Source organism: Coregonus lavaretus (genome assembly GCF_964263955.1).
Source record: "Coregonus lavaretus genome assembly, contig: HAP1_SCAFFOLD_3338, whole genome shotgun sequence".
Lineage (NCBI taxonomy): Eukaryota > Metazoa > Chordata > Actinopteri > Salmoniformes > Salmonidae > Coregonus > Coregonus lavaretus.
Window position 1 is genome coordinate 35,001 of NW_028166317.1, and position 19,982 is coordinate 54,982.

General features: G+C 47.4%; 1 protein-coding gene across 1 annotated transcript in view; it reads right to left on the bottom strand.

Annotated features, from left to right (window-relative positions):
* The window catches only part of col6a1 (collagen, type VI, alpha 1), a gene marked incomplete at its 5' end in the record, with an annotated part of 36,377 nt that overhangs the window by 6,845 nt on the left and 9,550 nt on the right, over positions 1-19,982 (bottom strand). The window contains 9 exons of the mRNA XM_084190107.1: positions 157-165; positions 293-329; positions 1,039-1,074; positions 3,034-3,099; positions 9,758-9,820; positions 13,067-13,102; positions 13,200-13,250; positions 13,344-13,406; positions 13,713-13,775. Of these exons, the coding sequence (XP_084046233.1) occupies positions 157-165; positions 293-329; positions 1,039-1,074; positions 3,034-3,099; positions 9,758-9,820; positions 13,067-13,102; positions 13,200-13,250; positions 13,344-13,406; positions 13,713-13,775 (424 nt within the window). The remainder of the gene's footprint in view (positions 1-156; positions 166-292; positions 330-1,038; positions 1,075-3,033; positions 3,100-9,757; positions 9,821-13,066; positions 13,103-13,199; positions 13,251-13,343; positions 13,407-13,712; positions 13,776-19,982) is intronic.

A 19,982-nucleotide genomic window follows, 5' to 3' on the forward strand; every position in this document is an offset into this window, starting at 1 on the left:
ACAGACAGACACATTAGACAGACAGACACATTAGACAGACAGACATTAGACAGACAGACACATTAGACAGACAGACATTAGACAGAGTATGGGCGTATTTGTGATTAGAAAGCTCTGATAAACTCAGAAGCCAATGAGAAGATGGGATGGACTCACCACAGCACGCTGTAGAAAAAAAAAACACAACACAAAAACAATGTAAGTCATTCCAGTGTGTGTGTGTGTGTGTGTGTGTGTGTGTGTGTGTGTGTGTGTGTGTGTGTGTGTGTGTGTGTGTGGGAGGATAACTTACAGCAAAGCTTCATGATGATATCCAGAATCTCACATTCCTGTTGATAACAGTAACGTTTTATAAATGTATAGTGTATACGTATATATACACTACCAGTCAAAAGTTTGGACACACCTACTCATTCCAGGGTTTTTCTTTATTTTTACTATTTTCTACATTGTAGAATAATAGTGAAGACATCAAAACTATTAAAAAAACACATATGGAATCATGTAGAAACCAAAAAAATGTTAAACAAATCATAATATATTTTATATTTGCGATTCTTCAAATAGCCACCCTTTGCCTTGACGACAGCTTTGCATACTCTTATTTACTCAATATTTGTACAGTACAGTATATAACCTCATAAGATGACAGTAATGATATATCATGTATTGTACAGTACAGTATATAACCTCATAAGATGACAGTAATGACAGTACAGTATATATAACCAACTGGATTCAAGCTACAGACAGTACAGTATACGGTGCCTTCAGAAAGTATTCAGACCCCTTAACCTTTTTCCACATTTTGTTACGTTACAGCCTCATTCTAAAATGGATAAGACACCATAAATGTTTTACAGTGTACAGTATTTAACCGCAAGTTGACACAAGTTTCTAGTTCATAATCTACTCCTGTAGCGTTAGTATATAACCTGATGAAGTGTTATAGACTCCTAATATAGTAGTACTCTGAAATGGCGGGATTAGTTTTGAGTCAGAGTTAGGGTTTAGAGGAAAACTTTAATTTAGACTCACATCAGCTCCTGCAGGTCCGGGAGGCCCGACTGGTCCCTGTAGACGGAGAGAGAGAGAGGAGAGGAGTGAGCCATGCATCACCTTATAGGGACACAACAGATGTCAGATCTTAATATGACCCATTTAGTCGCAGGAGGAAAATAATCCTACAGCAGGAGGATTTGAATGAATATTGAATATTTAGAATAGTCGCCAGGTGGCAGCTGGAAGCGGTGTTTGAAGGCTATACATTTGACATTTGACATTTTAGTCATTTAGCAGACGCTCTTATCCAGAGCCACTTACAGTTAGTGAGTCATTTAGCAGACGCTCTTATCCAGAGCCACTTACAGTTATTGAGTCATTTAGCAGACGCTCTTATCCAGAGCCACTTACAGTTAGTGAGTGCATACATTATCATACAATACAGTACCGTACCTACATTGTACCTTAAGCTGGGTATAAACACTACAGATTCACTTCCAAAAGCCCCGGACCCAACTCATTGGAATGCCCCCACCCCATGGCCCAACTAGCAATTTAAACCATATATACTAGTCCAATGGCGGTCAGACAGCGTAAAGAACGGGGCAGGGCTGGGGGGGGGGGAATGACTCTTGAATATAGGATGGTGTCTGTGATTGGGCGTTGCAGACAGTAGGCCTATCATATGGACTGGAATTACACGCCTCTTTCAAACCATGAAGCTAGGAGAGAACACGCAATGATGATGGTTCATTAATGTGTGCAGGACAGAGATTTAATAGGCTAGTGTACTAGGCCTACTGTAATAGTATTGTTATAATAGTAATAATAATAATAATAATAATATGCCATTTAGCAGACGCTTTTATCCAAAGCCACTTACAGTCATGTGTGCATACATTTTTACGTGTGGGTGGTCCCGGGGATCGAACCCACTACCCTGGCGTTACAAGCGCCGTGCTCTACCAATTGAGATAATGACACAACAGATGTTCTGTGGAGTATTATTATAATAACACAACAGATGTTCTGTGGAGAGCACAGCTTCCAACGGGCAGAATGACAGATGAAAACGTTTAACTCTCCCTCTCTCAAATACAACAACAGGGTCTTTCAATAGTGTCTCTCTCTTTCCCTCTGTCTATCACTCTCACTCCCATTTGTTTTGTTTCAAGCAGACAAAATTCAATTTAGGAGCATTTTGTCTTGACCAAGAGGATACAACCACACTTTCACACGCACGCACATGCCAGTTAATTGTAGGCTGAGCTTAGTGTTCTTCCCACAAACACATAACTCAAAACTGTTTATCCTAGAGATATGCAGCCTAGCCACTAGCCAGGGGAAAATGGAGGAGGGGGGAGACTGCACCCCCTCTCTCACACCATCTCTCTGTCTCTCTTTAAATCATAATAATAATATGTTGAATTTATAAAGCGTTAAAAAAATAAATCTCCAAGTGCTACAGTGAGTGCATCTCTCTCTCTCTCTCTCTGTCTCTCTCTCTCTCCCTGTCTCTCTCTCTCTCTCTCTCGGTCGCTCTCTCTCTCTCTCTGTCGCTCTCTCTCTCTCTCTGTCGCTCTCTCTCTGTCGCTCTCTCTCTCTCTCTGTCGCTCTCTCTCTGTCTCTGTCGCTCTCTCTCTGTCGCTCTCTCTCTGTCTCTGTCTCTGTCTCTCTCTCTCTCTCTCTCTCTCTCTCTCTCTCTCTCTCTCTCTCTCTCTCTCTCTCTCTCTCTCTCTCTCTCTCTCTCTCTCTCTCTCTCTCTCTCTCTCTCTCTCTCTCTCTCTCTATATATATATATATATATATATATATATATATATATATATATATATATATATATATATAGATAGAGAGAGAGAATCTCTATCCATCCATCCATCGGACGGGCCAGCCCTCAGAGGCTGGTTCCTGTCTAGGTTCCTTCCATCTAGATAGTTACTCCTAGCCACTGTGCCTCTTTGTGACAACTGCTGATGTAAAAAGGGCTTTATAAAATACATCTGATTGATCTCTCTCTCTCTGTCTTACCGGGTTTCCTTCAGGTCCTCGGTGACCTTTGGCTCCTTTGTTCCCTGGGAGTCCTGGGGAGTCGTTCTGCAGAGGAGAGACAGGTAGAGGGTTAGTAACACACACTACAGGTAGTGGAACTTTGACAAAGTGTTGTGTGAGAAAGTGAGACAGACAACTGATGAGTAACCTTTGACCCCAGAGATAATGATACAGTTAACTCAAACCAAGTGGACTCTACTGTCTACTGACTACTGTATACTGCCTCTCACTAGGACTGTAGTACTGACTACTCTTTGAGAACTTAGCCCCTCTAACCCTCCAACCCTGATCCTCTCCCTCTAACCCTCCAACCCTGATCCTCTCCCTCTAACCCTCCAACCCTGATCCTCTCCCTCCAACCCTCCTACCCTGACCCTCTCCCTCTAACCCTCCAACCCTGATCCTCTCCCTCTAACCCTCCTACCCTGACCCTCTCCCTCTAACCCTCCAACCCTGATCCTCTCCCTCTAACCCTCCAACCCTGATCCTCTCCCTCTTACCCTCCAACCCTGATCCTCTCCCTCTAACCCTCCAACCCTGATCCTCTCCCTCTAACCCTCCAACCCTGATCCTCTCCCTCTAACCCTCCAACCCTGATCCTCTCCCTCCAACCCTCCAACCCTGATCCTCTCCCTCTAACCCTCCAACCCTGATCCTCTCCCTCTAACACTCCAACCCTGATCCTCTCCCTCTAACCCTCTAACCCTCCAACCCTGATCCTCTCCCTCTAACCCTCCAACCCTGATCCTCTCCCTCTAACCCTCCAACCCTGATCCTCTCCCTCTAACACTCCAACCCTGATCCTCTCCCTCTAACCCTCTAACCCTCCAACCCTGATCCTCTCCCTCTAACCCTCCAACCCTGATCCTCTCCCTCTAACCCTCCAACCCTGATCCTCTCTCTCTAACCCTCCAACCCTGATCCTCTCCCTCTAACCCTCCAACCCTGATCCTCTCCCTCTAACCCTCCAACCCTGATCCTCTCCCTCTAACCCTCCAACCCTGATCCTCTCCCTCTAACCCTCTAACCCTGATCCTCTCCCTCTAACCCTGATCCTCTCCCTCTAACCCTCCAATCCTGATCCTCTCCCTCTAACCGTGATCCTCTCCCTCTAACCCTCCAACCCTGACCCTCTCCCTCTAACCCTCCAACCCTGATCCTCTCCCTCTAACCCTCCAACCCTGAACCTCTCCCTCTAACCCTCCAACCCTAATCCTCTCCCTCTAACACTCCAACCCTGATCCTCTCCCTCTAACCCTCCAACCCTGATCCTCTCCCTCTAACCCTCCAACCCTGATCCTCTCCCTCTAACCCTCCAACCCTCCAACCCTGATCCTCTCCCTCTAACCCTCCAACCCTGATCCTCTCCCTCTAACCCTCCAACCCTCCAACCCTGATCCTCTCCCTCTAACCCTCCAACCCTGAGCCTCTCCCTCTAACCCTCTAACCCTGATCCTCTCCCTCCAACCCTGATCCTCTCCCTCTAACCCTCCAACCCTGATCCTCTCCCTCTAACCCTCCAACCCTGATCCTCTCCCTCTAACCCTCCAACCCTGATCCTCTCCCTCTTACCCTCCAACCCTGATCCTCTCCCTCTTACCCTCCAACCCTGATCCTCTCCCTCTAACACTCCAACCCTGATCCTCTCCCTCTAACCCTCCAACCCTGATCCTCTCCCTCTAACCCTCCAACCCTGATCCTCTCCCTCTTACCCTCCAACCCTGATCCTCTCCCTCTTACCCTCCAACCCTGATCCTCTCCCTCTAACCCTCCAACCCTGATCCTCTCCCTCTAACCCTCCAACCCTGATCCTCTCCCTCTAACCCTCCAACCCTGATCCTCTCCCTCCAACCCTCCTACCCTGACCCTCTCCCTCTAACCCTCCAACCCTGATCCTCTCCCTCTAACCCTCCAACCCTGATCCTCTTCCTCTAACCCTCCAACCCTGATCCTCTCCCTCTAACCCTCCAACCCTGATCCTCTCCCTCTAACCCTCCTACCCTGACCCTCTCCCTCTAACCCTCCAACCCTGATCCTCTCCCTCTAACCCTCCAACCCTGATCCTCTCCCTCTAACCCTCCAACCCTGATCCTCTCCCTCTAACCCTCCAACCCTGATCCTCTCCCTCCAACCCTCCTACCCTGACCCTCTCCCTCTAACCCTCCAACCCTGATCCTCTCCCTCTAACCCTCCTACCCTGACCCTCTCCCTCTAACCCTCCAACCCTGATCCTCTCCCTCTAACCCTCCAACCCTGATCCTCTCCCTCTTACCCTCCAACCCTGATCCTCTCCCTCTAACCCTCCAACCCTGATCCTCTCCCTCTAACCCTCCAACCCTGATCCTCTCCCTCTAACCCTCCAACCCTGATCCTCTCCCTCCAACCCTCCAACCCTGATCCTCTCCCTCTAACCCTCCAACCCTGATCCTCTCCCTCTAACACTCCAACCCTTATCCTCTCCCTCTAACACTCCAACCCTGATCCTCTCACTCTAACCCTCTAACCCTCCAACCCTGATCCTCTCCCTCTAACCCTCCAACCCTGACCCTCTCCCTCTAACCCTCCAACACTGATCCTCTCCCTCTAACCCTCTAACCCTCCAACCCTGATCCTCTCCCTCTAACCCTCCAACCCTGATCCTCTCCCTCTAACCCTCCAACCCTGATCCTCTCCCTCTAACCCTCCAACCCTGATCCTCTCCCTCTAACCCTCTAACCCTCCAACCCTGATCCTCTCCCTCTAACCCTCCAACCCTGACCCTCTCCCTCTAACCCTCCAACCCTGATCCTCTCCCTCTAACCCTCTAAACCTGATCCTCTCCCTCTAACCCTCCAACCCTGATCCTCTCCCTCTAACCTTCCAACCCTGATCCTCTCCCTCTAACCCTCCAACCCTGATCCTCTCCCTCTTACCCTGATCCTATCCCTCTTACCCTCCAACCCTGATCCTCTCCCTCCAACCCTGATCCTCTCCCTCTAACCCTCCAACCCTGATCCTCTCCCTCTAACCCTCCAACCCTGATCCTCTCCCTCCAACCCTCCAACCCTGATCCTCTCCCTCTAACCCTCCAACCCTGATCCTCTCCCTCTAACACTCCAACCCTTATCCTCTCCCTCTAACACTCCAACCCTGATCCTCTCCCTCTAACCCTCTAACCCTCCAACCCTGATCCTCTCCCTCTAACCCTCCAACCCTGACCCTCTCCCTCTAACCCTCCAACCCTGATCCTCTCCCTCTAACCCTCTAACCCTCCAACCCTGATCCTCTCCCTCTAACCCTCCAACCCTGATCCTCTCCCTCTAACCCTCCAACCCTGATCCTCTCCCTCTAACCCTCCAACCCTGATCCTCTCCCTCTAACCCTCTAACCCTGACCCTCTCTCTCTAACCCTCCAACCCTGATCCTCTCCCTCTAACCCTCTAACCCTCCAACCCTGATCCTCTCCCTCTAACCCTCCAACCCTGACCCTCTCCCTCTAACCCTCCAACCCTGATCCTCTCCCTCTAACCCTCTAACCCTCCAACCCTGATCCTCTCCCTCTAACCCTCCAACCCTGATCCTCTCCCTCTAACCCTCCAACCCTGATCCTCTCCCTCCAACCCTGATCCTCTCCCTCTAACCCTCCTACCCTGACCCTCTCCCTCTAACCCTCCAACCCTGATCCTCTCCCTCTAACCCTCCAACCCTGATCCTCTCCCTCTAACCCTCCAACCCTGATCCTCTCCCTCTAACCCTCCAACCCTGATCCTCTCCCTCTAACCCTCTAAACCTGATCCTCTCCCTCTAACCCTCCAACCCTGATCCTCTCCCTCTAACCTTCCAACCCTGATCCTCTCCCTCTAACCCTCCAACCCTGATCCTCTCCCTCTTACCCTGATCCTATCCCTCTTACCCTCCAACCCTGATCCTCTCCCTCCAACCCTGATCCTCTCCCTCTAACCCTCCAACCCTGATCCTCTCCCTCTAACCCTCCAACCCTGATCCTCTCCCTATAACCCTCCAACCCTGATCCTCTCCCTCTAACCCTCCAACCCTGATCCTCTCCCTATAACCCTCCAACCCTGAGCCTCTCCCTCCAACCCTGATCCTCTCCCTCTAACCCTCCAACCCTGAGCCTCTCCCTCCAACCCTGATCCTCTCCCTCTAACCCTCCAACCCTGATCCTCTCCCTCCAACCCTGATCCTCTCCCTCTAACCCTCCAACCCTGATCCTCTCCCTCCAACCCTGATCCTCTCCCTCTAACCCTCCAACCCTGAACCTCTCCCTCTAACCCTCCAACCCTGATCCTCTCCCTCTAACCCTCCAACCCTGATCCTCTCCCTCTAACCCTCCAACCCTGATCCTCTCCCTCTAACCCTCCAACCCTGATCCTCTCCCTCTAACCCTCCAACCCTGATCCTCTCCCTCTAACCCTCCAACCCTGATCAGAGTCAGAGGAAGGCCCTCAAAATTGTCAAAGACTCCAGCCACCCTAGTCATAGACTGTTCTCTCTGCTACCGCACGGCAAGCGGTACCGGAGTGCCAAGTCTAGGTCCAAAAGACTTCTCAACAGCTTCTACCCCCAAGCCATAAGACTCCTGAACAGCTAATCATGGCTACCCGGACTATTTGCACTGCCCCCCCACCCCATCCTTTTTACGCTGCTGCTACTCTGTTAATTATTTATGCATAGTCACTTTAACTCTACCCACATGTACATATTACCTCAACTACCTCAACTAGCCGGTGCCCCCGCACATTGACTCTGCACCGGTACCCCCCTGTATATATAGCCTCCCTACTGTCACTTTATTTTACTTCTGCTCTTTTTTCTCTCAACACTTTTTTTGTTGTTGTTTTATTTTAAAAAATGAGGGATGAGGGATGAGGCTGATGGATGAGGCTGGGGGCTGAGGGATGGGGCTGAGAGATGGGACTGAGGGATGGGGCTGAGGGATGAGGCTGAGGGATGGGGCTGAGAGATGGGACTGAGGGATGGGGCTGAGGGATGAGGCTGAGGGATGGGACTGAGGGATGGGGCTGAGGGATGGGGCTGAGGGATGGGGCTGAGGGATGGGGCTGATGGATGGGACTGAGGGATGGGGCTGAGGGATGGGACTGAGGGATGAGGCTGAAGGGATGGGGCTGATGGATGGGGCTGGAGGGATGGGGCTGAGGGATGGGGCTGAGGGATGGGGCTGGAGGGATGGGGCTGAGGGATGGGGCTGAAGGGATGGGGCTGATGGATGAGGCTGGGGGCTGAGGGATGGGGCTGAGGGATGGGGATGGGGCTGAGGGATGAGGCTGAGGGATGGGGCTGAGGGATGGGGCTGATGGATGAGGCTGAGGGATGGGGATGGGGCTGAGGGATGGGGCTGAGGGATGGGGCTGATGGATGAGGCTGAGGGATGGGGATGGGGCTGAGGGATGGGGCTGAGGGATGGGGCTGATGGATGAGGCTGGGGGCTGAGGGATGGGGCTGAGGGATGGGGCTGATGGATGAGGCTGGGGGCTGAGGGATGGGGCTGAGGGATGGGGATGGGGCTGAGGGATGGGACTGGGGTTAAGGTGCCTAAAGGCTGGAGCATAGGGAATGGTGCAGGAAGGGTAAGGATGTTTAGGTGAAGAAACGTGAACTTGTAAGTTGAGCTCATTCCCACAGCCTCCCCAGAGGACCAAAGTAAAAAGAACCTTGGCCAAGCAGAGGTTAACTATAACACACATCACTGGGGCTAAACTAGAGGAATGAGCTACCCACATACTCTCCCCTCATTTCCTGGTATCCATGACAATGACATATACACAGCTGCAGCAGCTCAAAGCTTTTAATACACACAAACACTGCGTCCAGAACATAAAGCGTTACCAGCTGCAAGACTTAAAGATAGGGAGAGAAGAAGAGAAGAAGAGGGGTAGAGAAGAAGAGAAAGGGAGAGAAGAAGAGAGGTAGAGAAGAAGAGAAAGGGAGAGAAGAAGAGAGAGGGAGAGAAGAAGAGAAAGGGAGAGAAGAAGAGAGGTAGAGAAGAAGAGAAAGGGAGAGAAGAAGAGAGAGGGCGAGAAGAAGAGAAAGGGAGAGAAGAAGAGAAAGGGAGAGAAGAAGAGAGAGAGAGAGAGAGAGAGAGAGAGAGAGCCAATCAAAGGTGCACTTTCTCCTTTACTGTGATAAATATTCCTCACCAAGAGATTCATTATTCACAGAAATTACTACATTTATTCAAAGGAAAAACAAAAAATAGTAATTGGCGAAGGAGCAATGGCTCCTCTTGCAGCCAAATATTTATTTGCCTGCCACAGCCTGAGGGACACTGAATAATAACATCTGTGTACTTAATATTATTATTATTATGGGGAGGGAATGGCCGGCAGGGATGTAGCTCAGTTGATAGAGTATGGCGTTTGCAACGCCAGGGTTGTGGGTTCGATTCCCACGGGGGGCCAGTATAAAAAAAATGTATTCACTAACTGTAAGTCGCTCTGGATAAGAGCGTCTGCTAAATGACTTAAATGTATACATTGTTTCTTTGGCAATATTGATGCAATGTTTTTCATGCCAGTAAAGCAGCTTGAATTTGAATTTGAGAGAGAGAGAGAGAGAGAGAGAGAGAGAGAGAGAGAGAGAGAGAGAGAGAGAGAGAGAGAGAGAGAGAGAGAGAGAGAGAGAGAGAGAGAGAGAGAGAGAGAGAGAGAGAGAGAGAGAGAGAGAGAGAGATGGGGTGACTCACGTCCAGGCCGGGGTTTCCAGGCTCTCCGTCATCTCCTTTGGGTCCCAGGGTTCCCTTCCCGCCCTGAAGGTCACAGGTCAGGGGTCAGAGACAGTTGTCATGGAAACCTCTTGATGAATCAGACATTGGGCGAACCAGACCAAATTACAACTGGCAAATTGTCATGTCTCAGATAAAGATGGATTGTATCCCAAATGGCACCCTTTTCACTATATCGTCATTATATGGGCCTGGTCAACAGTAGTGCACTATACAGGGAATAGGGTGCCATTTGGGAAGCAACCTTGGCTTGACGTTTGTTTCCCACCAAACCCAGATTAATAAATCTACTCTAAAAGTCATTCTCATCCTGGGAAACAGTTTCAGTTACACTAGTCATCATGACTCATTGTTTCAGTTACACTAGTCATCATGACTCATTGTTTCAGTTACACTAGTCATCATGACTCATTGTTTCAGTTACACTAGTCATCATGACTCATTGTTTCAGTTACACTAGTCATCATGACTCATTGTTTCAGTTACACTAGTCATCATGACTCATTGTTTCAGTTACACTAGTCATCATGACTCATTGTTTCAGTTACACTAGTCATCATGACTCATTGTTTCAGTTACACTAGTCATCATGACTCATTGTTTCAGTTACACTAGTCATCATGACTCATTGTTTCAGTTACACTAGTCATCATGACTCATTGTTTCAGTTACACTAGTCATCATGACTCATTGTTTCAGTTACACTAGTCATCATGACTCATTGTTTCAGTTACACTAGTCATCATGACTCATTGTTTCAGTTACACTAGTCATCATGACTCATTGTTTCAGTTACACTAGTCATCATGACTCATTGTTTCAGTTACACTAGTCATCATGACTCATTGTTTCAGTTACACTAGTCATCATGACTCATTGTTTCAGTTACAGTAACACTAGAGTAGTGTATCCTGTGTTAATGTAGGACTACTGTTTAATACATCACGTACAGTGGGGGAAAAAGTATTTAGTCAGCCACCAACTGTGCAAGTTCTCCCACTTAAAAAGATGAGAGAGGCCTGTAATTTTCATCATAGGTACACGTCAACTATGACAGACAAATTGAGAATTTTTTTCTCCAGAAAATCACATTGTAGGATTTTTAATGAATTTATTTGCAAATTATGGTGGAAAATAAGTATTTGGTCAATAACAAAAGTTTCTCAATACTTTGTTATATACCCTTTGTTGGCAATGACACAGGTCAAACGTTTTCTGTAAGTCTTCACAAGGTTTTCACACACTGTTGCTGGTATTTTGGCCCATTCCTCCATGCAGATCTCCTCTGGAGCAGTGATGTTTTGGGGCTGTCGCTGGGCAACACAGACTTTCAACTCCCTCCAAAGATTTTCTATGGGGTTGAGATCTGGAGACTGGCTAGGCCACTCCAGGACCTTGAAATGCTTCTTACGAAGCCACTCCTTCGTTGCCCGGGCGGTGTGTTTGGGATCATTGTCATGCTGAAAGACCCAGCCACGTTTCATCTTCAATGCCCTTGCTGATGGAAGGAGGTTTTCACTCAAAATCTCACGATACATGGCCCCATTCATTCTTTCCTTTACACGGATCAGTCGTCCTGGTCCCTTTGCAGAAAAACAGCCCCAAAGCATGATGTTTCCACCCCCATGCTTCACAGTAGGTATGGTGTTCTTTGGATGCAACTCAGCATTCTTTGTCCTCCAAACACGACGAGTTGAGTTTTTACCAAAAAGTTCTATTTTGGTTTCATCTGACCATATGACATTCTCCCAATCCTCTTCTGGATCATCCAAATGCACTCTAGCAAACTTCAGATGGGCCTGGACATGTACAGGCTTAAGCAGGGGGACACGTCTGGCACTGCAGGATTTGAGTCCCTGGCGGCGTAGTGTGTTACTGATGATAGGCTTTGTTACTTTGGTCCCAGCTCTCTGCAGGTCATTCACTAGGTCCCCCCGTGTGGTTCTGGGATTTTTGCTCACCGTTCTTGTGATCATTTTGACCCCACGGGGTGAGATCTTGCGTGGAGCCCCAGATCGAGGGACATTATCAGTGGTCTTGTATGTCTTCCATTTCCTAATAATTGCTCCCACAGTTGATTTCTTCAAACCAAGCTGCTTACCTATTGCAGATTCAGTCTTCCCAGCCTGGTGCAGGTCTACAATTTTGTTTCTGGTGTCCTTTGGCAGCTCTTTGGTCTTGGCCATAGTGGAGTTTGGAGTGTGACTGTTTGAGGTTGTGGACAGGTGTCTTTTATACTGATAACAAGTTCAAACAGGTGCCATTAATACAGGTAAAGCGTGGAGGACAGAGGAGCCTCTTAAAGAAGAAGTTACAGGTCTGTGAGAGCCAGAAATCTTACTTGTTTGTAGGTGACCAAATACTTATTTTCCACCATAATTTGCAAATAAATTCATTAAAAATCCTACAATGTGATTTCCTGGATTTTTTTTCCTCAATTTGTTTGTCATAGTTGACGTGTACCTATGATGAAAATTACAGGCCTCTCTAATCTTTTTAAGTGGGAGAACTTGCACAATTGGTGGCTGACTAAATACTTTTTTCCCCCACTGTACCAGGGTAGAGTAGTGTTCATGTGTTTAGTAAACAGTTCTAAACATGCTGACTGGATAGTAGGATAGTGTAGTGACCCGTGTTCCGTACAGATTGATTTGATTTAACCCTTATTTTACCAGGTAAGTTGATTGAGAACATATTCTCATTTACAGCAACGACCTGGGGAATAGTTACAGGGGAGAGGAGGGGGGATGATTAGGTGGCCATTATGGTATGAGGGCCAGATTGGGAATTTATCCAGGACACCGGGGGTTAACACCCCTACTCTTACCATAAGTGCCATGGGATCTTTAGTGACCACAGAGAGTCAGGACACCCGTTTAACATCCCATCCGAAAGACGCCACCCACACAGGGCAATGTCCCCAATCACTGCCCTGGGATTTTTTTTTTTTTTTTTTTTTTTAAACCTACTGGCCCTCCAACACCACTTCCAGCAGCATCTGGTCTACCATCCAGGGGCCGACCAGGACCGACCCTGCTTAGCTTCAGAGGCAAGCCAGCAGTGGGATGCAGGGTGGTATGCTGCTTCCAAAGTTCAGTCTCTTGGGACTGTGGATAGAGTGCTTGCCTCTGAACCAGAGAGACCCAGGTTTGAGTTCCGGTTAGGCTACCGTCCTAACTCGCTACAGTACTATGATAGTGTGATATAGTGTGAGAGGATGCCTTGGGGCTGATTCTGAGGTGAGATGTTATAGGTGAAAGGTAAACTCACCGGCTCTCCATTGTCCCCTCGTGGGCCGGGGTAACCCTGAGTGAGGGGAGGGTTGTGTGAGAGACGGCAGACAACGCACACACACACTACCATAAACCCAAACAACAATACATCACATGTAATACAACTGTACCTGGAAACCATGGCAACCTTCAGTTCCATTTCCTGGAGCCCCATCTTCTCCCTGAAACAGAAAAGACAGAACACTTCAGCCATCCCTCATTATTTTTTTCTTTATTTTCCCCTCCCTCAAATGTTCTCTCTCTCTCCCCCTCACCCTGTTTCCGATCTGCCCTCTGTCTCCAGGAGCTCCTTTGATTCCTCTTGGTCCTTTGGGGCCCTGGGAAATGTAGTTCAGATAAGAGAGAGATGGGAAATGTAGTTTAGAGAGATAGGAAATCAGAGTGGGAACATGAGAAATGTAGTTCAGATGTTAATGGAGGAAGACTTCCCAGACCACCTGATCTTTGACATAGTTTAGCCAGAAACTTTGATCAATATCAAAAATATCGACCTGGTGCACGGCACACTGGTCGGAAAATACGATTTGACAAAACCTGAAAGATTGATGCATGTGTGTGAGATAAATAAATGTATTAACTAGATGACGGAATGGATAAACAAATTGATTAACTAGTTCCCCCACCTCTGGTCCGGGGGCACCCTCATCTCCTCTGTATCCTGGAGACCCCGACCTGCCGATGTCGCCCTGAAACACACAACAAACCGTTAGACTTACTACACACACACGGCTCGCCCTAAGACACGCTGTCGTAAACGTTTATAATTATAACACAATTTAATAATGTAACAGTGTATACAGGAAGTAGGAAGCAGAAACAGTGTAGACAGGAAGTAGGAAGCAGAAACAGTGTAGACAGGAAGTATGAAGGAGAAACAGTGTGGGCAGGAAGTAGGAAGCAGAAACAGTGTGGACAGGAAGTAGGAAGCAGAAACAGTGTGGACAGGAAGTATGAAGGAGAAACAGTGTGGGCAGGAAGTAGGAAGCAGAAACAGTGTGGACAGGAAGTATGAAGGAGAAACAGTGTGGGCAGGAAGTAGGAAGCAGAAACAGTGTAGACAGTGGGCGCGTTCAAGCGGATCACTTTTGTCAAGTCGTTCACCATCGTTGGTCACAGCCTTTCAAAGTGTTGCATTATGGGGATAAAAATTGTCCGACTTGCGCTTACATGTCGACTGCATGAACTACAAAAATCATGTGATCAAAGGTAATTAAGTTTTGACTGCAGACGACTACAAGTTTCTGCAGTTGTTCTTCCTGCAGCCATCAGCTGCATTGTGGGAGGCTCTATTGTCAACCAATCATTTGGGTGTTTTTGTTTGACCTGTGTGAACATTACCAAAAACGTGACTGAAACAGGAACCAACTTTGCTGCAATTCACGTATACAGTGGATATGCAGCAAGAAAGAATCAAGCAAATCAACCCAAGTGCATTTTTTTTTACATCAATTTGGCGTCTAACACATCACAAGTAGAAAGTTGTTGAAATGAAAACAAAGATTCACTAGAAGTTGATAGAACTTACATCATTCCAACTAGAGGTAAGAGAGAAGGGCAGGCAGTTGACTGGCTGACCAGGGTTGGTTAAACCACCATTTATTTAGAATAAAAAGCTAAATGCTGATTAAAGCATCACTTCTCTCATTTTGCTCAGTAATGATGCCAGGGAAGGAGAGGAAATTCCATGCCTCAGTGCATTAACTGTTTTCCAAAATGTTGACGGATCACCCCCAGAGTCTGAGATAGAACGTAGAAAGTAGCTAGATTTAGCTTTCATGAATGAGGAAGTACATCTATTTCTCAATTGCCTGAAAAGCTGCCAATCAGCTACAGAGTCCGTTTTTCTAGCCTTGGCCCATGCCTGAATTCTCATCATAACAAGATCTGAAAGTTCTGTTGAAAACTAAATATTTGTTCTATTTTTTACTGTAAGGGGTTTAAAGGGTACGTGTTTGTCTGCCAGAGAGCTAATTCAGGGTCAGGCATGCAGCTGATAGAGATAATCCAGGGTCAGGCATGCGGCTGATAGAGATAATCCAGGGTCAGGCATGCAGCTGATAGAGATAATCCAGGGACAGGCATGCAGCTGATAGAGATAATCCAGGGTCAGGCATGCAGCTGATAGAAATAATCCAGGGTCAGGCATGCGGCTGATAGAGATAATCCAGGGTCAGGCATGCAGCTGATAGAGATAATCCAGGGACAGGCATGCAGCTGATAGAGATAATCCAGGGTCAGGCATGCAGCTGATGGAAATAATCCAGGGTCAGGCATGCAGCTGATAGAGATAATCCAGGGTCAGGCATGCAGCTGATATAAATAATCCAGGGTCAGGCATGCAGCTGATAGAGATAATCCAGGGTGAGGCATGCAGCTGATAGAGGGAAAGGCAGAGTAATGCATAAAGTGTCTTCAGAAAGTATTCACACCCCTTGACTTATTCCACATGTTGTTGTGTTACAGCCTGAATTTAAAATTGATTAACATTTCACTGGCCCCACAATACCCTATAATGTTAAAGTGGAATTATGTTTTTTGAGTCAATAAGTATTCAACCCCCATTTTATACACACATTTTGTTTTACCTTACAATCATTTCTGGTACCTTCCCCAGGGTCTGGAAGGAGGCCCATATACTCCCCCTGGTACCTTCCCCAGGGTCTGGAAGGAGGCCCATATACTCCCCCTGGTACCTTCCCCAGGGTCTGGAAGGAGGCCCATATACTCCCCCTGGTACCATCCCCAGGATCTGGAAGGAGGCCCATATACTCCCCCTGGTACCTTCCCCAGGGTCTGGAAGGAGGCCCATATACTCCCCCTGGTACCTTCCCCAGGGTCTGGAAGGAGGCCCATATACTCCCCCTGGTACCTTCCCCAGGGTCTGGAAGGAGGCCCATATACTCCCCCTGGTACCTTCCCCAGGGTCTGGAAGGAGGCCCATATACTCCCCCTGGTACCTTCCCCAGGGTCTGGAAGGAGGCCCATATACCCCCCCTGGTACCTTCCCCAGGGTCTAAAAGGAGGCCCATATACTCCCCCTGGTACCTTCCCCAGGGTCTGGAAGGAGGCCCATATACTCCCCCTGGTACCTTCCCCAGGGTCTGGAAGGAGGCCCATATACTCCCCCTGGTACCTTCCCCAGGGTCTGGAAGGAGGCCCATATACCCCCCCTGGTACCTTCCCCAGGGTCTGGAAGGAGGCCCATATACTCCCCCTGGTACCTTCCCCAGGGTCTGGAAGGAGGCCCATATACTCCCCCTGGTACCTTCCCCAGGGTCTGGAAGGAGGCCCATATACTCCCCCTGGTACCTTCCCCAGGGTCTGGAAGGAGGCCCATATACTCCCCCTACACAAACATGGTGAACTGTGTGACCTAAATAATTATCGTCCCATTTCCAAACTCTCTTGCCTAGCAAGAATTCTAGAATCCTTAGTAAATACTCAACTTAGATCATTTTAAACTAGGAAATCAGTCAGGGTCCAGACCAGGTCACAGCACCATCTCTGCTACTTCTTTGGTTTTAAATTATGCTCTTAATTGTTTGAATAAAAACAAACACTGTGCAGACCTTTTTATTGACCTGTCTAAAGCCTTCAACACTGTGGATCACTCATTGCTTATTCAGAGACTTGTCCCGAAGCCACTTGTGCGTTGTCTTGGCTGTGTGCTTAGGGTTGTTGTCCTGTTGGAAGGTAAACCTTCACCCCAGTCTGAGGTCCTGAGCACTCTGGAGCAGGTTTTCAACAAGGATTTCATCTGTACTTTGCTCCGTTCATCTTTGGCTCAATCTTGACTAGTCTCCCAGTCCCTGCCGCTGAAAAACATCCCCACAGCATGATGCTGCCACCACCATGCTTCACCGTAGGGATGGCGCCAGGTTTCCTCCAGACATGACGCTTGGCATTCAGGCCAAAGAGTTTAATCTTAGTTTCATCAGACCAGAGAATCTTGTTTCTCATGGTCTGAGAGTCTTTAGGTGCCTTTTGGCAAACTCCAAGCAGGCTGTCATGTGCCTTTTACTGAGAAGTGGCTTCCGTCTGGCCACTCTACCATAAAGGCCTGATTGGTGGAGTGCTGCAGAGATGGTTGTCCTTCTGGAAGTTTCTCCCATCTCCATAGAGGAACTCTGGAGCTCTGCCAGAGTGACCATCGGGTTCTCGGTCACCTCCCTGACCAAGGCCCTTCTCCCCCGATTGCTCAGTTTGGCCGGGCGGCCAGCTCTATGAAGAGTCTGGGTGGTTCCAAACACCTTGCATTTAAGAATGATGGAGGCCACTGTGTTCTTGGGGACCTTCAATGCTGCAGAAATGTTTTGGTACACTTCCCCAGATCTGTGCCTCGACACAATCCTGTCTCGGAGCTCTACGGACAATTCCTTCGACGTCATGGCTTGGTTTTTGCTCTGACATGCACTGTCAACTGTGGGACCTTATATAGACAGTCCAAATCATGTCCTATCAATTGAATTTAAAACAAGTGGACTCCAATCAAGTTGTAGAAACATCTCAAGGATGATCAATGGAAACAGGATGCACCTGAGCTCAATTTCGAGTCTCATAGCAAAGGATCTGAAAACGTATGTAAATAAGGAATTTCTGTTTTTTTAAATACATTTGCAAACATTTCTAAAAACCTGTTTTCACTTTGTCATTATGTGTAGATTGATGAGGATCTTTATTTATTTAATCAATTTTAGAATAAGGCTGTAACGTAACAAACTGTGGAAAAGTCATGGGGTCTGAATACTTTCCGAATGCATTGGATGGTGCCCTCATTGATCATGTCCCTGCCTATAAATATCTGGGCATCTGGATTGACGAAAAGCTATCTTTCAAAAAGCATGTTGATGAGTTAAGAAATTAAGAATTACATTCGGTTTCTTCTATAGGAACAGGCCGTGTCTTTAATTAAATAGTAGAAAACAAATAATTCAGTCAACATTCATCTCTGGTTATTGACTATGGCGATAACCCACAGTTTGGAGAGGTGTGGCCACTTGGAAACATCAGTTAGACCTCTCACTCAAACCCACAGTTTGGAGAGGTGTGGCCTCTTGGAAACATCAGTTAGACCTCTCACTCAAACCCACAGTTTGGAGAGGTGTGGCCTCTTGGAAACATCAGTTAGTCCTCTCACTCAAACCCACAGTTTGGAGAGGTGTGGCCACTTGGAAACATCAGTTAGTCCTCTCACTCAAACCCACAGTTTGGAGAGGTGTGGCCACTTGGAAACATCAGTTAGTCCTCTCACTCAAACCCACAGTTTGGAGAGGTGTGGCCACTTGGAAACATCAGTTAGTCCTCTCACTCAAACCCTTGTAGTCATTTATTTGTCTTATGTTACCCCACATTTTCCAGGAATATTCTTATCATGTTACTGAATGTATCCAAAGTATTTTCAGATTTCGTTATCAACAAATGTGTCGAAATGTACAGTAAATGTAAAATTTACATAAATTCCACAGTGTAATGTTTGGATTCAGTCTTGTGTCAGGTGAACTGTTGTGTCCTCACTTTCGGTTTAATACTTTTCCCATAATCTGGAAACGTTCAATTGCTACCATGGTTATGCATTTCCTATTTCTTCTGTAAGAAACATTTCATTGTAGCCCTATTCATATAGGCCAATTCCCACCAGTGTAAAGGGTTAAAAAATGCTATAGATGGAAGGAAAAAAGTGTAGTAACCTCTTTTTTTTGTATTGGCCAAAAACAAATCCCTCCTGGACAACTTCCTGGACAAAATGTTTTCCTGCAATAGTGAAGGTGTAAACTCAGCAGTAGGATGCCTGAACAGTATATTTGACCTATCAGCTAACATATCAAATTTAAAATTCAAGAAGGAAACATAAGAAAACGAACAACAATTTCAAATGGTTTGATGAAGAAAGCATAAACCCAAGAAAGAAATTGAGAAACCTATCCAACCAAAAACACAGAGACCCAGAAAACCTGAGTCTACGCTTTCACCATGGTGAATCACTAAAACAATACAGAAATACACTAAGAAAAAAGAAGGAACAGCACGTCAGAAATCGGCTCAATGTAATTGAAGAATCCATAGAATCAAATCACTTCTGGGAAAATTGGAACACACTAAACAAACAACAACATGAAGAGATACACTATATATACAAAAGTATGTGGACACAACTTCAAATTAGTGGATTCGGCTATTTCAGCCACACCCGTTGCTGACAGGTGTATAAAATCGAGCACACAGCCATGCAATCTACATAGCCCAATATTGGTGGTAGAATAGCCTTACAGAAGAGATCAGTGACTTTCAACGTGGCACCGTCATAGGATGCCACCTTTCCAACAAGTCAGTTCGTCAAATTTCTGCCCTGCTAGAGCTGCCCCGGTCAACTGTAAGTGCTGTTATTGTGAAGCGCAAACGTCCAGGAGCAACAACGGCTCAGCCACGAAGTGGTAGGCCACACAAGCTCACCGAACGGGACAGCCGAGTGCTGAAGCATGTAGCGTGTAAAACTTGTCTGTCCTCGGTTGCAACACTCACTACCGAGTTCCAAACTGCCTCTGGAAGCAACTTCAGCACAAGAACTGTTCGTCGGGAGCTTCATGAAATGGGTTTCCATGGCCGAGCAGCCACACACAAGCCTAAGATCACCATGTGCAATGCCAAGCGTCGGCTGGAATGAAGGTCGCCACCATTGGACTCTGGAGCAGTGGAAACGCGTTCTCTGGAGTGATGAATCACGCTTCACCGTCTGGCAGTCCGACGGACGAATCTGTGTTTGGTAGATGCCAGGAGACCGCTACCTGCCCCAATGCATAGTGCCAACTGTAAAGTTTGGTGGAGGAGGACTAATGGTCTGGGGCTGTTGTTCATGGTTCGGGATAGGACCCTTAGTTCCAGGGAAGGGAAATCTT